Below are 18,871 nucleotides of genomic sequence, written 5' to 3'. Positions count from 1 at the left end.
ACTTTCTCCTCTGTCAAACCTCGGTGTCATTCTATTCCATTTTCTTCCATCAGGAGTGTATCGTTTTTCATTTTTATCCATTTTAATTATTTTGTTAGCTAACCACTTTAATTAATCAGGATTCTCAAGTGACATGACTTGCCAATAAAGTTTTAGCTGCAGGTAGTTAATTTAATCCCTAATTTGTGCTTAATTAATCACTCATCGTAAACCTACAGCTTAAAGATACCAGTATTTTCTTGCCAATACCTACATGTATGTATACACCATCACCACGTTAATCTGAGACAGACGAAAGAAGGAATTATTTATAACTTCACCTTCAACAAGCGTAGACTGAGTACATGAGAAACACGTATATCCAAACGGTGATATTTAATCAATTCAGTAGCTATCTGAAGGGCATTACAAAATTTCTTGCAACTTAAAAAAGAAAAATATATACAATCCCAATATTAATTTATTAGAACTTATGGGCCAGAAGGTGGTTCATAATGATGGGTGCATCCTTTTTAGTGTTGAATCCTGATCCTATTTTTGGAACATTCAACGAATAATTAGCTTGCAGTGGAGGGGTCAGCTACGGCCGCTGATCGGCTTCATCATCCATTACTGTATTTGCAAAAACTTCAGAAGCCAATAAAAAAAAAAAAAGGGACCAGTAATATTGACTCAAAACCACACTTGCATGAAGCAAACAGTTAAACTGGAATCCACCTGAAAAAAAGGACCATTGATTTCGGATGTGAGTGCGAGCTCAAAATGCACAATTATAACATTAAAAAAGTAATGCTTCAGCATGATCATTATGGATTGGTTCCATGGGGAACGGAATTTCTATTGGAAACAGTAAATTTTAAGATTTTGTTATCGACAGGATTTAACTTTTCGCCTTTTTAACGTTCAACGTTGCTGCCTGCCGAGAATTTTAATTAGCGTGAAGGAAGTGACAATGGCTGCATTATTGCTTGCAGCATAATTCACAAGCATGTGCGCCAGCGGGTAAAAGAAACGAGACACTTCAACTCTTGACTGAGGATTAAACTTTTATGCAATGCGTGTTGCATAACTGCGGACAAAGCATCCATTTGAAGAAGTGCCAATATATAACTTGTATGCATATACGTGCACGTAATGATATTGTTTAAAGTAAACATGGCATAATTAATCAAAGCAGGGGACAACACAAAACTCATCACTCTGTGAAAGAAAAAAAAAAGGGCAGGCATGATCCAGGTGCTGAAACTGAATGCCTCTTGTCTCAAGATTGTGACTCATTACCAGCTTCCCAGGATTCGGTGGTCTATTTGGAATGACCAAACCTGGATTGCCTTGTTGGTCACTGGGCAAAAAAGTTGGGGGCATGCATTGCTTCTCGTCCGGGCCAAAATGCTCAAGAGCTGCCATTTACTTGCAAAACCAATAATTTCGAATTCGAAGGCTAGGGAAGAAGTCAATGATTGGTTCAATAACCCTTGTTGGATTCAAAGAATTAATTAACTTTGAGACTTTTCTTGTCGCGCCTGTAACTTTATGGTATGCTAAATTAATTAAGAATGTGTGGAAGAACTTGCTCCGTATACGCCAAGGCATTTAGTTTTCGTTAGCATTAGCTGCATCACACTTTTACAAATTTAAACCAAAAAAAATGTGTTAGGCCCACGACGTTATAGTCTGGCGGCGGGCCAGTTTTCCAAGACTGAATTTGAGATTAAGTGTTAGGTAACTATTACTTGAAAATTACAGTATTAAATTATTTAATAAATATTAATTATTTTTACTTTGGTACCACATTTATATAATAAAAAATCTCTAATATTTTTTTAAAAATTATTATTTAAATTAAATTTCATATAAATTAAATTTCATATAAATTAAATTTTATCAATTTTTATTTTATAATTATAAATTTTTTTAATCACTTAAAAACTATAATACCTTAATATCAAAGGGAAACTAAATTTGCCTGTGATTTGGAAAACGCAGATAACGGCTTCTACTACTTCGTATAACATGATTTGCAATGTTTATTAATCAGATTTTTGAAAGAAAAAAATAAAAAAAAATGAACTGTGCTTCTACAGAGAATGATAACCACTTTTACATCTCAGCTTTTAACTTGCATATACCAAAATCCTTCCTATTGATGCCGCAAGGCGTCTGCGCGATAAATATTATGCTACCCAGTTAACCATCACAGCGCGAGTCCGTTTTGGAGGTCATCAAACAAGAAAACTTGTTTGGGTGCCACCAAGTGGACAGGCAACTGCTTTCGTGCTGCCCGTTGCCTACATCCAGATTAACAGGTAAATGACCAGGCCTCAATTCTTCTACATTGACTTTGAGATACAGATAAAAATGGTGACTATGCTGTGTGTTCATTGCTGCCTCCTGGCTTCATGTGTTTCTTCTTCAGAAAGTTTGTCATCTGTAGTAGCTGAACGTGCGTGTACTTCAAGTCCTTCCTGAAATATTGAGAACCCAACAATGGCAAGATCAGAAATCAGTATAAGGCTGCAACTCTTTGTCCATAAAATGCATCTCATTCAGAGTGAGGGAGATGGCAGGTCAAGAGAATATATGATCGAAAAAATAACCAACAAAACATAATCAGGCAAAAGCCAAGATAGCGACAGCAATGCAGCATGGTCAAGCATCACCTGATCCAAGTTCACCAATTAATCAGCAAGCAAATTGTATTAAGGCAGATTTACCTTTCCTAAATTCTCTTGTGATTGTTGCTCATTCCTTCCATCAACCTCAGAGTTGGCAGAAACTTCGTTATCCCCTGTCCTAAATACCGAGATTGTATCTTGGTTTTCCTTAAACTCATGACTGGAGATATTACCATTGATGGCAACTCCAATATTAGAGGCATTATCACCTGTTACAGATGGAAAATTTTCATCATCTTTATCTACTAAGTCAGTCTGAACTCCTTTCGCGCTCCCAAGGATGCTTGCTTCTCTCTCTTGTTCCCCGTTGATTGTTTGATTTCCTTTAGCAGCTGCCTCTGCGGCTTTTCTCTTTTCTTCCTCCCTTTGTTGTCTTCTTCTTGCCTCTTGCTCCTTTATCTGTTTAAATCTGGAGCATATCAACATATTAAAACCACAAACAGCCGGAAAAACACCAAAAACACTGTGAAATCAGATAAACAAACAACTAACCTTTCACCAGGACGTGGTCCTTCTGTAGTCAACTTCTCTGCTTGTCCGGCTTCCTTTTTGGTGGAACTTAATCCAGGCACAGATTTATTAATATCAAGTCGTTCATCTTTAATTATATCACTAAATTGCTTCATGGGATCCTTTGCACCCCCAAATTTCTGAAGCCATACTTGTTGAGCTGTACTCAACAGGTTATTTGTGAACCTGAATAAAATATCAAGATGTAAGAAACAATAGGCAGGTATTAGCACAAAAGGTTCCAAATTACATGTCCTCATGAAATAAAATAATTTAAGTCTGCTCACCAATAAAGGCTAAGACCAGAAGGAACAGAAAGAGCAAAATAACCAATCATTAATGGGAGGAAGTTTGTTAGAGCTTGAGAACTCTTCATGTTTGGATCATTATTCTGCAAGCAAGAAGAAATGTTAACAGATGGATACATGACTGGTTTTCACATTAACATGTAATCAAATAAAAAAGAAGCATTTATATATCTGTCTTAGATATTCAGTACCTCAATTTGATCATTGTGGATCCTAGAAACAGAATACAAAGGGAGAAAAGGTTCGCTAACTTCTCCAAGTTCTTTTTTAAGTATAAACTAAGATATACAGCACATCAAACAGAACTCATCATGATCCAACAGTTAGAGATCTCCACAAAGGAAAGCTAACAAGGGATTCCCCCTACACAAGTCACACTACCACTAATGTTGCTTAGAATCTTCTCACCATCATTTTAGAGTGCATAATAAGAAAATATTTTTGAAATTTTTCATTCAATATTTTCCCCAGGGAGAGATAGCATCAATTTGGAATTATATGATAGAGTTGTCTGAAATAGTTCAGAAAAGTTTTGACCTAAAGACCGATGGCTATAAGATGTCTGGAATTTTTAAGCTTGATGAGTTGTAAGACATCTAAATAGGTTCACAATCTTATTTGGTTGGAAGGGGAGAAAGAAAGATAAACAATTATTTTCTCGGTCAACTCAATCTATGTTAAGAGTTGGTCGAGATACTCAAGTTCACATGTGAGCAAATAATTTAAACCAAGAAAATAACTGACCTGAGATGACTGGATTATCTTGACAGAGATATATTGTGAAACAACCAGTAGCACAGGCAGGACAAGGTATGCAAACGTATCTGACCATCCAAGGGGTGGATGACCATCCTGTTAAAAAAGTTCATATAATTAATGAGACAAGTCTACTAACATAAAAACCGGAAGCAACAATATCAATTATGCAACTATCTAACCCTAGAAGAAATTAATTGCAATTTCAGAGTAAAAATAGTATCCAAATAACCCCCCCCCCCGGCGCGCGCGCGCGGGAGGTATCCTAATACATTTGGAAGCAAACAGCATCACTTCAGCAAAACAAGAGTAAGACTTTGGGCGAGATAATTCTCAATACTTACTACAAAAGGGAAAAGCCAAGAGATGCCACTGCCATTTTGTCGAGCAGCAATTGTAGTTGGACCAGCTAAGGAGGGTATCCAAAAGAAGCCTTCTGTGAGAAGTCCCTTAATGTTTAACGCGGTGTTCGATTAGACACGTGAGTTAATTAAAATAGGGGGAAAAGAATGCAAGAACAGGCTATTAAAAAAAAAAAAAAAAAAAAAAAAAATTCAGCAAGCTACCTCATCTGCCACATTTGAAAGGGCTCTATATAGGCCAATCCATACCGGTATTGTTGCAAGGGTAGGCAGACATCCTGGAAAATAGGGAAAAAAAAAAGAAAAACACAAAAAAAGCAGTGTATTAATTAATAAGCAATCAAGTAACCAGAGTTGTACTATAATAAGGGATTCTGGAAGGTAAACAGATAAGTAATGAATATCCCCTTCTGATTGTAAACAAAAGCTTGCTGTAATATAAGCACCTGCTAGAGGATTTATGCCAGCTAATTTATACAATCGAGCAGTTTCGAGTTGAATTCTCTCCTGTGAATAATTGAAATTTCCAAGTTATTCAATAAGATAAAAACAGCACACTATTAAAAAACGTTTTCCGCTGTAAAGTATGTAATAACAACCAATGCAATAAGAAAAAATTAAAAATTCTTTAGACCAAATGAAACACACACACACATATAAGACGAGAAAGAACAAAATTTGACCTGATCCCCTGCATATCTTTCCTGAATAGCCTTGACTTGAGGTGCCAAAGACCGCATAGCCATAGAGGATTCAACCTGTGCACAACAAATCAAATGACTACATTTACAAAGTAAGAAAACAAGACTTTAACAGCAACTTAACTGAAATAACTAACTAACCTGTTTCTTAGTCAAAGGGAAAGTAGCAGCTTTAACAATTACGGTGAGAAGTATAATAGCGAACCCATAAGCATAAGGTACATGTAAAGTAGACATCCCATCTTTTAAAACCTGAAATCAAAGTCAAGAACAAAAAACAAAAAATTAAAATTAACTTTACAGTTACCCAATTAACAACAATTAAAAAAGATAAATCCTTTACACAAGTCAAAGTAAAATTGATTGGTTATTATTATACCTTCAAGACAGTCTCCATTACATTAGTGATACCAGAAAGCCAATCAGAGTTCTGTTTGGTAGTAGTTACTGCGTCGGAAGAAGACACGGCAGCATCTGCTAGAGTAAAAAGCAACCTCTCAGCTACGCCAAGCAGCTCCTTAACACCATCCGCGGAATTCGGGTCGGGTCTGAGTCCGAACTTGGCCACACAAATTGACCCGCGGAGGAAAGGTTTTTGACCAAAGTGAGTTCGGGTAAACAGTGGGGTTTGAATATCGGTTCGGTTCGGAAACGGGGAGAGTATAAGATTTTGATGAATTGAGAGGGAAGTAGCCATGATTAAATTCAATTTTTTTTTGGGGGGTTCGTACAACCCTAGAATTTGGCTTGATTAGGGCTTTTATTAGTTGAAGAACTTGCAGAGACTCCTGCTTGGGTGAAGTGATGACACCAAATTTTCTGGGATACAGAAAGGTTAAGAGTAAAAATTAATAAACAAATAAAAGACGAGTGATGGTGGAATAAATATCTAAATTTGCCATGTGATAAGTAAAGGTTTTTAACTAGAAAATGTTGCAGTCTTTGACTCTTTTAGTCACTGTAATTTTTCAGATGAGTAAATAAATATTAAAGTGCTAATAATATCATATCAATTGATTCAGTACGTGAAACTAAAATCATGGCATACAATTGAACAAATGCATGTATCTACGTTATGGGTTATTAGCTACAAGCCCAAAAAATGGCAGCAGCCTGTCCAATTGATTGAAACAACCATCCGTTTTCAGGTGGATTTGGTTGTTTATGGGCTTTCAAGTGTGGTGTCATTAGCCGGCCTCTCAACTTTCTTTTCCCAGGCTATATTTCCACGTGTATGAATTAATCCATGGGTCTTAAATCTCAATTAAGCAGTTACTTACAAAAGATGACGTTAACAAGAAGTGATAAGAAGTGAGAATGGGGCATGATCTATGAGGTCCAAATCTCACCGATCACGCCCTTTTGGATAAGAGAAGAATCTAAAAAACATAAGGCCATTGGTTCATATTTTGCCTCACCTCCCACATCAAATCTTCAATTCCCACTTTGCCATACTCAATTCTCAAACCAGCCACACAAGTCCATTCCATATTTCCATTTCTTTCCCGTAGAGAGTAACCACATAGCCTCTACTGACGATCTTGCTTGATTATCGAACACTAGGCCTTAAACAAGAATCATCAATCATCAACATCAATGGCAGCAGCAATGGCTACAACGGCTGTGCTCAATGCCAAGTGCTTCAGCATCAGCTCCCCCAAAAGCAGCATCAAGCCTGGAGCCACAAAACCCACTTCCCCGCTCTCCATGCAAAACCTCCCAAAAGGCCTCACGGTCTCATCAAAACCAACCGATTCATCATCACTAGCAGCCGGCACCGCCATTGCCGGAGCAATCTTCTCAACTCTGAGCTCATGCGATGCTGCTTTTGCCGCACAACAAATAGCAGAAATAGCGGAAGGTGACAACCGAGGGTTAGCACTATTGCTCCCAATCATCCCGGCCATAGCCTGGGTGCTGTTCAACATTCTGCAGCCAGCACTCAACCAAATCAACCGCATGCGCAGCACCAAGGGTGTGATCATTGGGCTCGGGCTTGGTGGGTTGGCCGCAACAGGGCTGATGTCTATGCCACCCCATGCATCGGCTGCGGCCAGTGAAGTTGCCACGATTGCTGAAGCCGCTAGTGACAGCAGGGGTCAGCTTCTGCTTATTGTTGTTACTCCTGCTATTCTCTGGGTGCTTTACAACATTTTGCAGCCGGCTCTGAACCAAATCAACAGGATGAGGTCCGAGTGAGAGATTAATTCTGTTGGAATAGGTGTAGTACAATGAATTTTTCTTGTAATTGCACCTCACGTTGTCAATGAACTACCTTCTTCTTTTTTTTTGTGTATGTGTGTGTGTGTCTTGGAACAATTTTCATTTAACCGGGTTGATTAAAGTGTAATTATGGGGTCAGAAGTGAATATGTTATCGGCCGTGAAGCACTTACTGGTAGAATCTTGATTTGTGTATTGTGTAATATATATATAGCCCAATGTAAATTATGAACTGTTGTTGTATGACTAGTGGGTTTTTTTTTTTCAATTAAAAAAATCAAAACTGGACAGAGTTAGACTTAGACCACGATATAAGAAATTATTTAATTTGATTAACAGGTGCCGAATAACCATTAGCAATTTATTTTATTCTCTCTTTTGGAAAAAGGAAATGATAACTTTTATCAATTTTAATAAGGGAAAACGAAGGAGGAGACAGGAGGGTAATCACATAAGAATTGAACAACCGATTTGGATTTTGGACCATCAATCAAACAAAAAGAACGACCTACTTTAAATTAAATCAAAGGGAAGCTAAGACTAAAGAGATAAGCTACTTCGTTTACAGGCAGCTAAAGTAACACTCGCCCACCAATGAAAATGATGCCAAAATCCAACTGCCCTCAACGACGGCCGTATAAGATCCTGCTGGTGATGAGGAATCCGTATAATTATCCATTACGAATACGTTCATGTTCATATTCAGCTGAATGGATATTCGTGACTAATTTTTTTTTTTAGTGTGGATAGTTCATTCTATACACCAGATAGTGTATTCATATTTATTAATTTTTTATTTAATTAACTGATACATTATATAATATATACAAGGAATCTATTTTTTTTTTTAAAGATTTGAACATCCGCACGTAAAAATGATTATACATATGAATATTCATATCCATAAACATTGAATTTTGTATTCCTAAACTCAAAAATAATATAACATATTACTAGTATGGTAAAAAATAATTAATAATGTATTACATTAAGAAATTCATATTCATGTTTATTTATATTTCTTAAAATCATTGATTTTAAAAACTAATTGAAATTACTTCGTATAAAAAATCTAAATCATGTAGGCGCAAATGCCGCCCTAAAATGTTATCATGCTCATCAAGTCATGCCATAATTCCTAAACCCTGAGGTCATTCAGCCAATTAAGGCTTTTCTATTTGGCATTTGCATCTTTTGCTTTTTAATCAAAGGCAGCAGTGGGCCTGGGGGCCCACTATTAATACTTATCATCTTCATGTTTTGACTTTCCATTAAAAAAATTAATGAATTTCCATTACAAAATTAATGAAAAATGTCACACACCAACCATATCATAATGTATAAGCATATAAAAAATAAAATTCCTGAAAGAAAGCATATAGCATTCAAAGGATTCCCTTTCGAGACAAATCCTCTGGCCCCTCCCCACCAACCAAGCAAATCAAATGCAAAAAACGGTGGACGGGGTATAAATTAAGAGTAATGATATAGCCATAAAATCTTATACAAATTTATTTTATACAAACTGATGTGGCATGATAAGATTGGTTGAATTAAATATTACTTGGTCCACGTGATTTGTTTTTATTAATTTATATTTTCATTCAACAAATGAATTAATGCCACGCCAGTTTGTATAAAATAAATTTGTACAAGAGTTTGTGGCTGTATCATTACTCATAAAATAAATAAATAAAAAAAAAATCTCGATTTTCCTTTTTCTTCTCAATGCGATGATTAAGATAAAATTTTAGAGATCATCAAAATAAGATAAATAAATTGAGCTTTTCTCTAATCCAGATGCATTAAACAGTAGTAATATTATATTTACATAATTTGTATTATAAGTGTGGCAAAATTATGGTACCACACCATAGCTGAATCCAGTCTTACTTGCCACTAATAAAAATCTTATCGCATGTCAAGTGTTGTTGACTTTATTTATTATTGTGTCACTTATCAATAAGCAGCATGCACTACTACATTATTAATTGAGATACAAAACGTAGACGCATGGCTACTCCAAAAATAAAAATAACCGAAATTAGATGGCTATTGAAATGGGGAAGTAAAAAGTTATAAAAACTATTAAACCAACCTCCATAAAACAAGAGACAAATCAGTCCCCCTTCGACCACTAACTCCACTGTTTACATATTAAAGTAGAGACCACTCTCCAGGCTTTTCTAATTAAAACGGCAGCAGCAAAGAAGCTAAAGCTAGGTTACATACATACATACGGCAACGCCGCATTCACTGGTGCATGCGCGCTTCCTGTGCACCTGTCGTCTTCTGATTGGTTCCCCGAAATCTGTTTTCAACCAATTTTCCCTCCCACATATCGCTCACCCACGACCCAACAAACACAAAACAAATAGGAGTTATCATCAGGCTTCCAAGTCCATGCAAAGGCGGCATATATAGTTATAAAATGAAGGCAACGCAGTCAAAATCACCCATTTTCAAGTACTTTTTAATCTCCATCTTCCTCACTCTCCCTCTCCTCCTCCTCCTCCTTCTCTTTTCTCTCAAAGCCGCCGTCCACCCACCGCCACTGCCGCAGAACGTTGCCCTAGCAGAGTCCGAAGACCTCAGGATCCGACCCGGATACTCATCCTACGATGCTTACATTCAGCGTCAACTCAACAAGACCCTCAACCCCAAACTCCGAACGACATGGACCACTCGTGACTGGGACCGTAAAATCCAAGTCTTTGCGAAATTCTTCGACGACCTCAAGCGGAAGAAACTCCTTTCGAACGAATCAAAAGCTCTCTGCATCGGCGCGCGGGTGGGCCAAGAAGTTGAAGCCTTGAAGCGTGTGGGGGTTTCGGATTCCGTGGGTATCGATCTAGTGCCGTATCCGCCGCTGGTCATAGAGGGCGACTTCCACCGCCAGCCCTTTGATGACGAGACGTTTGACTTTGAATTCTCCAACGTGTTTGATCATGCACTCTACCCGGATAAGTTCGTCATGGAGATCGAACGGACGTTGAAGCCCGGTGGGGTTTGTGTTCTACACGTGGCGCTGTCTAAACGGGCTGATAAGTACTCGGCTAACGATCTCTTCAGTGTGAAGCCGTTGGTGAAGCTGTTTAAGAGATCGGAGATGGTTCGCGTGAGGAAAGTTGACGGGTTCGGGTTGGATACCGAGGTTGTGTTTAGAAAAAATGCTAAATCTCTTAATGCGATCCAACGGCCGTGATTATTTTTTGGTTTCTTTTCCGTTGTGTTGTGTTGTTTATTTTAGAATCATCATAGATTGCCGATTCCATTTTTTTGTTTTGTTTTGATTTACTTTACGGAATATAGTTGATGTTACCGTTTGCTGCACGTTAAGTCGATGGATTAAACAATGAACTTTTGCTACAAAACATATCGACCTTTTCTTTTTTTTTTAAATTTTATATAAGATTATCAATAATACTATATTTTGCTGAAATGGTTCTTGTTAATGGAAACGGGAATATGCTTGTGTACATGGATGTGATAGCATTCGAATCATGATCATTAGCATCAACTACGGGGTCCGTCATCATCTACAATGAGATTATAATAAAAGTCATATAATTAATGTAAGAGTAGTGCTTAGTATAGAGAAAGATAAAAGAAATTTGTTCTCTCTTTCTCTACAACCCACTCTCTCTTCCATTTTCTTCGTTATTTGTCTCATCTTTCTCGACACTTACCATTTTTCTTAACGTAAAAGAGATGAGATGAGAATAAAGGTTGCCCAACAGGAGAAGAGAAATGAGAAATGAACTGGTTAGTGGTTAGGTCTTTTGGGGACAAAACAACTACACAAATTATATTTTGCATGCTCTTCAATAAACGGAAATCAATAAAGGTGGAGGATTTTGTTCAATCACTTAAAAAATGATTGTGACAAGCCAGCTAAGAATCCAGCCGCGCCATTGGCGAGGAGACATCTGCTTCTTTCTCAAGCCTCGAAATTTCAATACTGTAACATACCTTATAAGGTGTGGGGCACGGCAGTCGCTTACATTTGCAGCAGATTTCCCATTTTAGGGAGGGGATGTTATATGGGTCCAGCTATGGTGCTACAGTTGTATGGTACTACAGTTGGATCCAGTCATTGGATTCAATTCTGGTGACAATTGTGAGTTAGATCTAATGGTTGGATTCAACTGTGATACCATACAACTATGGTATCATAGATTTGCCCATGTTATATATAGGGTAAAAGCTTGTTTAGTCCCTATATTATGAGGTTAGTGTCCATTTAGTCCCTGTATTTTTAAAAACACCTCAAAATGTCCCTGCTACTAAATATTGACACTTATGCCATTATTTTTAACTTATTTTTACAATATTACATTTTTACAATAATGTTTCTTTTTTGGATATTAATAAAAAATTAAATTATCAAATTAAACTCAAAAATAAAATAAAAACAAAAAATGTATATATTAATTTTTGTGGAAGCTCACGTATGTCTAAAAAATTAATATCGTAAAAAATTATATTATCAATTTTTTTAGAAAAATTAATATTTTAACTCAAGAGTGTGTTTCACAAAAATTAATATATATATATATATATATTTTGGTGTTAAACTGGTAATTTATTTTTTTCTTTTTAATAATGTCTAAAAAAATTATTATAATAGGGTTATTTTTTCTTTTTAATAATGTCTAAAAAATTATTATAATAGGACAATATTATAAAAATAAGTTAAAAGGAACAAAAGATAATGGCAAAAGTGTCAATAATTTAATAGTAGGGATGGTTTGAGGTATTTTAAAAAATATAGGGACTAAACGGACACTAACTTCAAAATATAGAGACTAAACGAGCTTTTACCCTTATATATATATATATATTAATTGTAATATAATTAATCTAATTAAATTTGTGGGATTGGCTTGCCGATTAAGCAAAACATTCTTCATTGCACATTTTTTAAGCACCAAGATTGACCATAAAAAAACTGGAGAAACGAGAAACTTCAAGGCAACAAATGAGTTTGTTATGACTCGTGAGAGACAGACGTCCATGTGCGAGTTCTTACTGACAAATAAAAACCCAGAGCAATTGGTTATAAATTTATATAATACATAAAACTTAGGTGTGCCAACTTACATATTGGCAAACGTGGTTGGTTCTATGCTATAATTTCCTTGCTCCATCACTCTATCTATGAACTCTTATCTATGCATGAAATTCTAGACTATACTAGAGGTAGTACAAACTAATCAATGCGTATGTGACAAGTACACTCAGATCATAATATCATTTAGTTATTATACTATTGACGTGGTATATTTGATGTATTCTAAAAAATTTTGTTCAGCCACATATCAAAGCGTAGCAATTCTAAAATTTCATGGGAGCGTAAGTCCCATTTACAGATTTTGAGAAAAACTTCATAAAGCTTTCCAAAGCTTAATGACCAAGAACATGTCTCAATTTTAACATCGACTTTTTCTTACAGGTTTAAACAACAAACAAAAGAGATACCTCCTTGGAGGAGTGTAAAAGAGCAAGCAACGCGACTAAGGGTTTGCCTCGCTGTCTGGAACAAATTCAACAGGCTGGCTTTTGGGGGCCTCAAGTTGTAACTGAGAAGCTGTTAGCTTCGATGCCTTGTAGTTGTCTGATCTTCTCATAATTTTATCCAATTTCACACCCGAGCTGCTCAAGAGAAACCAACACAGGGTTAGAGCTGAGATACCACAAATACACAAACCCAAAGAAATCCATTCTTCCCCCACCCCCTTCTTAAAGAGAAAACTTGGGCCCTAGAATTGTAAATGACATTCTTTTTTCTATTTCCCCACTTTTGTAGACCTCTCCAAAATGTGATTAAATACAACCATGAAACTTTGGACTAATAACATGCCTGGAAAGTCAGAAAAGTATATTAATTTATATGAGTCTTTACAAAATCATCTGTGATCTAGCCAAGAACACATTTGGCATCAACAACAGCAAAGAGGAATCAACTTACTCCATTGTCATAAAGAAAGACTCGTTTCAAGCATATGCAAGATAAATTTTGAATTTGAAGAATTTTGAAATGCTAAATTATTATCACTCTAAAGAAGTCCATAAGGATTTAGACTTGTAAGTGACAAGAGGTTACTTACACTTGCATTTAAAATTTGCCAACTTTAGCACTAGAGAACAAACTCGAAGATCTATATCGGACAATGGAAAAAATTAGGACTTACTTTGGTTTTATGATGTTTCTTCTTGCACTATCCATTATTTGTGAGCTGACAGATCCTGAAACAAATTATAGAATAGAGGAAATTAAAACCTACAAGCTTAGACCACAGTTATTAGCAAAAGATATTAATAATGAATAAATGAATACAAAAAAAAAAAAATCATATACTAAAACTTTTCTCTTTTAATTTTTAAATGTCAAAGGTTTATGGGAAATCTAATAGCAGTGAATGGTAATAATAGCAGGAAATTTCCAAAACATCAGACTATCTTCCTTCTAAATTTTACTGAGAATATGCAAAATTGATTAGGCGCTAGCCAACCAAGAGAACAAGTGAACAACCTAACATATGTGTGTGGGTGTGTGCATGTATATCACTTGAAGTAGGGACAATTTGAAATCATCAATAAATAGAAGTGAGATTTTAGTCTATTAAACAAGACCTGAATGTTTTCAAGACATGCTAATTTATCAGCTTATAATTAAGGAAAACAGGACAAATACACAATTAGCCATAACTCAGTATATAACTAATTGCGTTGGGTAGGTAGTAATAAACATAATAATAATGAAAGAGAATTTAAATTACCATTTTGTTTAGCTGTGCTAACCCCATCCGAGTAGTTAGATGATAAGGAATTATCTGATGGAGATTTGGTACTGCCATCTGAGTTGTCAACTCCAACTTCATCATCAGAACTGCCATTACTATCATCCTCAAAAATTGTGCCTGATTTAGCTAACAAGCTTTTCTTGGGTTTAGAGCAATTCACAACTGCCCCATTGGCATTATTCCGGGAAACTATTCTCTTCTCCACATGTGATTGATGCCCATTACCCCTTTCACTTCTGGGAAGTAAGCTTTTAGAACTTCCCAAGCTGGTGCTTGATGAGACAACAGCTTTCCCCTTCTTTTTTGAATGAGCAAGCATCCCAGAAGCACTGACAGCATAGGCTTTCTCAGCTTTTCGATCAACTACATCAGGCTGCAGAACTCTAGCTCCAATTCCAGAAACTTTTGGAAGTTTTCTTGTAGCTTGAAGCTGAGCTCCTCCTCCATCCCCTTCATTTTGATTCAACTTCAGTGAATTCCGTAAATCAATTTCATGCTGGTGTTGGCTGGGCACAAAATTATCGTTAACAATTGCCCTATCACTTTCACAGGATACTTCCACATGACTATTAGCTTCATCCGTAGAGCCACTTTTAAGGATATTATTTAAATATTGAAAAGACTTTCCCTCATTAATGCCTTCAGGATTGGTGTCAATTGCAATCTTCTTCTTGGGTTCCCAATTTGATTCATTTAACTGATGCTCATGACTCTTCTTCACCAACTTTGTCTTCTCTTTCAATTTAGATGATTCTTCCAACTCTACCTCCATATCAATAATTGCTGGTCTGGTATTCTTACAATTGATATCGTTATCTTCCGTCTGCAATTCTGGGAGGTTCTCAGCAATAGAATTCCTTTTTCTCTTAGTTTTCTTTCTCAATTTCCCATCCCTATTTTCTACATCCACTGATTTTTTGCCGATATCCTGCAAGGACTCTAGCACATTTTGAATTACATTATCAGTTTCCCTTTCAGTGGCATTCACAGTTGTTTTTGATTCTTCTTTCCCCACAACTGGGGACAAAATTCTTTCCTCATTTCTAAATATATCACTTGAATGATATTTATATGCAGGCTCGTGTGGCTCAGATGAAGAAATTCCAACTACAGCATTTGTTGTATGCTCTGTACTTGATGCAACAGTATCCCGAGCTTTTTTGGACTTCTTTCTTTTCTTCGAAGATTTCCCAGGTACCACATTTCCATTAGCATCGCCAAGACCGGTAGTGACTACCACTTTGGAGTTCATGTTGATGTCATCCCTATTAAAGACGGTGAACTTTGCTGATAGCATAGCATTCGGATCGTTATTTTGAGACAATTCTCTTTCTTCTGCAACACTAGGAATCTGATGATTTCCAAGTTTCTGAGCATCGTTCACAATGGCATTCTCTTTTCTGGAAACCCCATCCTTGTTGTGATTATTGCCTTCTGTGGTAATGACATGATTATCCTCTGAAACTCTCACTCTTTCTAATGCAGACACTGCTGCTACTTCAGTTGAATTGCTTTTGGTTTTATCAATTACAGCATCAGTAGTAGGCACATCATCATCTACCCAAAAAGAAAAAAAGAGCAGTGCTAATATCAGCAATGGTAACTTCTTTTAACAAGTTAAGTGGGAGAGTGAATCTTAAGTGAAAATTTGAATATAATGGAAGCAAAACTACATAGAATTACATGTCGAAACAGGACAAGAAACATACCAAATGAACTGGTAACTTTATTGTGTTCTCCCTCTTCTTGTATAGGAACTTGCGGATGTTCCTTCATGGGGATGGAACTAGGTTCAGAAGCCATTGCATCTTGGACATTTTGACCAGGAACAACAACTGCATCAGGCTCTCTTTCCAAATTCTTTTGAACTCCCACTGTGTCCAGAGAGCTCCCCCCTCTATCTTCTTCTACAGAATTAGGAACTGTGGCTACAACTTGACTAACAGATTTGGATGATTTCCTTACTCTTTTCTTCTTTCCACTGCGTGAATCGGTTGTCAACGAATGTTCAGCCTTCAAAATTTTGGTAGATACACGGTCCAAGTTACCACTTGAGCCTTTCTGTTTGTCCCCTAAAGAACACTGAGAAATTATCCCAGGATCAGAGGTTTCTTTGGTGGAATCACATATAAGAATTCTGCCATCTTCGAAAGAATTTTCATTGCCATCTTTCCTCAGAGTCATCTCATTTTTCTTCACAGCAGTACCAGGGGAAGCTTCTTCCATTGATTTATCATGCTGATCCTTTAGTACTGCGCTCTCAGAGGTACATTTTTTATCCTCAATATGTTTTCCTGGAACTGCAGTTCCCTCTCTGAGAACTTCAATCATCTGTATTTCACTGCCAGGAGTTTTGTTGGCATCAGAAGATGAAATCCTGCATGGTTCATCAGTGATATCTTTGCTTCCAGATTCCCTATTGTAAGTAACTACTCTAACTCTTTCTTGATTGAGTAAAGAATTATCTGGGACCACATTGTCCTGCTGTGATGCATCTTTATCAGATACAGAAGCTGAAGCAACGTCTTGTTTCAAAGCATGGTTGTGTACTTCATCTCCCCTCCGCTTTTTTCTTTTACTTCTTTTCTTTGCAGCAGGTCCTTCCAGTGATACACGTCTTTTCTTTGAAACAGATCCATGTTTCGGAGATCCTTCCAGTGATACATTGACTTGAGCATCACCAGTCACATTCCTGGAGCTGTCTTCCTTATATTCAGTGTGTCTTACAGGATCTTCATATTCCTTAATATTTAAATCATGATTCTCTTGTAACTCAGTATCTGACCTATGGTTTGTTTCAAGAGACAATATGTTGCAATTATTGTGAGCACTATGGTCAGCAGCAGGATTCATTCCGGCAATCTGGTGTCTCTGAACTTGTGGTAAAGATGAATAATCACTATTGGATAGCTTTGTAGCTGGACCATAAGGCAGAAGATTCAACCCATCAGCTGAAGGCTTATTCATTATGCCAAAACGGGCTACTCCCAAATGCCGGCTTTCACTTTGCTCCCCCACATTTGAAGCTTCAACAGAAAGAAACCAACTTTTGCTGACACCATGGAAAGCGGTTCTCACGAACATGGAATCCGAAAGATGATAAAAATATCCTCTACGTTTCACCTGCCAAGTTCATAAAACCCCATCAATAAATTATAATTAATAAACGATACAGTAATACCAAGATAAAGCCGCATACCTTTAGAGCATGAATATTTATCCCCCCAATCTCAGGAAAGCACAATGGGTGTTCGTCCATTATTTTCTCTGCACATCAGCAACATCGACGAGTCATTCAAAACAGAAATTCACCGGCGAATATAAAGAGTTATAAATCATCAACACCAACAACAGCATCAGCTGAACATATTCAAATGTGCATGAATTATTATTATTATTATTTTAATTGAACCACTGAGATTGAGCTGCCCGTCTACAGCATATTCGCAAGTGTAGTTGTAAAAATCAAAATAAACCGAAACATTAAAAAAAAAAAAGAGTAGAGAATCATTAAAAAAATGTATTGGAGTAAAGCAACAATAAAGGAAATGTAGTTGGAAAATGGAAAGAATAAATGCAAGTATTTACTTTTGAGATCAGAAACGGTGTCAGAATCAGAGACGATGAGGGCCAGGTGAGTATCGAGGCTGGTGTCAATGAACACCGTGTGGTACGACGACGTACAGCCGTCATCCAAAGCAGAACTCGATTTCTCCATTGAGAGAGGCAGCAGTAGTAACAGAATATAATTATGAGCTCATGAACACGTCAACTGGCGGGAAGCGCTGCTCTTTCCCTGGGTTTTTGCTCCTCGTAGAGGGTTTGTTTATTTCTATGGCGGCATGTATACACACACACATTACTTTCTAGACAGTGGTACGGACTCGAAGGACCGCGATAGGTTTATTATATGTTTCCTGTTCGGATTCGGGTCCGGTATGTCATAACCTTGGGCTTTTATAAGATTGTCCAGCCCACGGCAAGATTTATTGATTTTAACTTTTAAGCTCTCCCTAAAAATATAAAATATTAATATATGATATGATCCAATATCTAGCATTGAAATTAATGACTTAATATTAATGTCTAAATTTTAAGTTGAAATAACCCCTTTTTTTAATTTTATTATGACCAATTTTATGTTATTACTAATATGCATACGTGATAAGTTTGTCACTTGTGCTTTAAGCTTATCTTTTAATGTAACAAGTTCAGGGAGTATTTCCAGCAATACAAGTTCACTGGAAATAAACAGTTTGCAATAAATAAATAAATAAATAATGCAAAGAGTAGTTTTTGAGTCGTCAAAAGCATTAAAAGTGCTTTCTTATAAGTTATAACCAATGTTGTTCCATAACTGAAGAGATAAACTCCAAGCATGTAACTTGTTCTTCCTAGCCAATTTCTCAACCAAATAACATCAGCAGAAGACTGTTTATTCCTTCTTTCTTGCGTCTTTGAGCTGCCCCTTCTTTCTGATTCTGAGGAATAGCTGCATAAGCCGTGCATTGATTAGGCTATCTGGCAGAGG

General features: G+C 36.6%; 4 protein-coding genes across 4 annotated transcripts; 2 read left to right on the top strand and 2 right to left on the bottom strand.

The window, feature by feature from the left end:
* Positions 1–2,058: 2,058 nt before the first annotated feature.
* Positions 2,059–6,877, bottom strand: LOC102630966 (ALBINO3-like protein 1, chloroplastic). The gene is made up of 12 exons (XM_025101249.2): positions 6,731–6,877; positions 5,692–6,131; positions 5,454–5,564; positions 5,295–5,369; positions 5,058–5,118; positions 4,816–4,889; positions 4,594–4,698; positions 4,238–4,345; positions 3,473–3,576; positions 3,168–3,371; positions 2,715–3,084; positions 2,059–2,465 (listed from the first exon to the last, which is right to left on the bottom strand). Exons 2-12 carry the CDS (start codon positions 6,007–6,009, stop codon positions 2,379–2,381), a joined length of 1,617 nt encoding a protein of 538 aa, XP_024957017.1. The 5' UTR covers positions 6,010–6,131; positions 6,731–6,877; the 3' UTR covers positions 2,059–2,378.
* A 23-nt stretch (positions 6,878–6,900) lies between these two features.
* LOC102630675 (photosystem II core complex proteins psbY, chloroplastic) lies at positions 6,901–7,777 on the top strand. The gene has a single exon (XM_006483940.4). The coding sequence runs from the start codon at positions 6,909–6,911 to the stop codon at positions 7,509–7,511; it is 603 nt and encodes a 200-aa protein (XP_006484003.1). The 5' UTR covers positions 6,901–6,908; the 3' UTR covers positions 7,512–7,777.
* Positions 7,778–9,687: 1,910 nt separating this feature from the next.
* On the top strand, positions 9,688–10,946 carry LOC102631267 (hypothetical protein). The gene has a single exon (XM_006483942.4). The coding sequence runs from the start codon at positions 9,966–9,968 to the stop codon at positions 10,737–10,739; it is 774 nt and encodes a 257-aa protein (XP_006484005.1). The 5' UTR covers positions 9,688–9,965; the 3' UTR covers positions 10,740–10,946.
* Positions 10,947–12,758: 1,812 nt separating this feature from the next.
* Positions 12,759–18,222, bottom strand: LOC102606666 (uncharacterized). Its single transcript, XM_006483943.4, has 6 exons — positions 17,929–18,222; positions 17,540–17,607; positions 16,050–17,463; positions 14,317–15,897; positions 13,729–13,783; positions 12,759–13,189 (listed from the first exon to the last, which is right to left on the bottom strand). The coding sequence occupies exons 1-6, from the start codon at positions 18,056–18,058 to the stop codon at positions 13,051–13,053; spliced, it is 3,387 nt and encodes a 1,128-aa protein (XP_006484006.1). The 5' UTR covers positions 18,059–18,222; the 3' UTR covers positions 12,759–13,050.
* Between the last annotated feature and the right edge of the window lie 649 nt (positions 18,223–18,871).

This window comes from Citrus sinensis, chromosome 4, assembly GCF_022201045.2.
Source record: "Citrus sinensis cultivar Valencia sweet orange chromosome 4, DVS_A1.0, whole genome shotgun sequence".
Classification (NCBI taxonomy): Eukaryota; Viridiplantae; Streptophyta; class Magnoliopsida; order Sapindales; family Rutaceae; genus Citrus; species Citrus sinensis.
The sequence above is the reverse complement of the archived record's forward strand: the minus strand, read 5'-3'. Positions and strand labels throughout refer to the sequence as shown.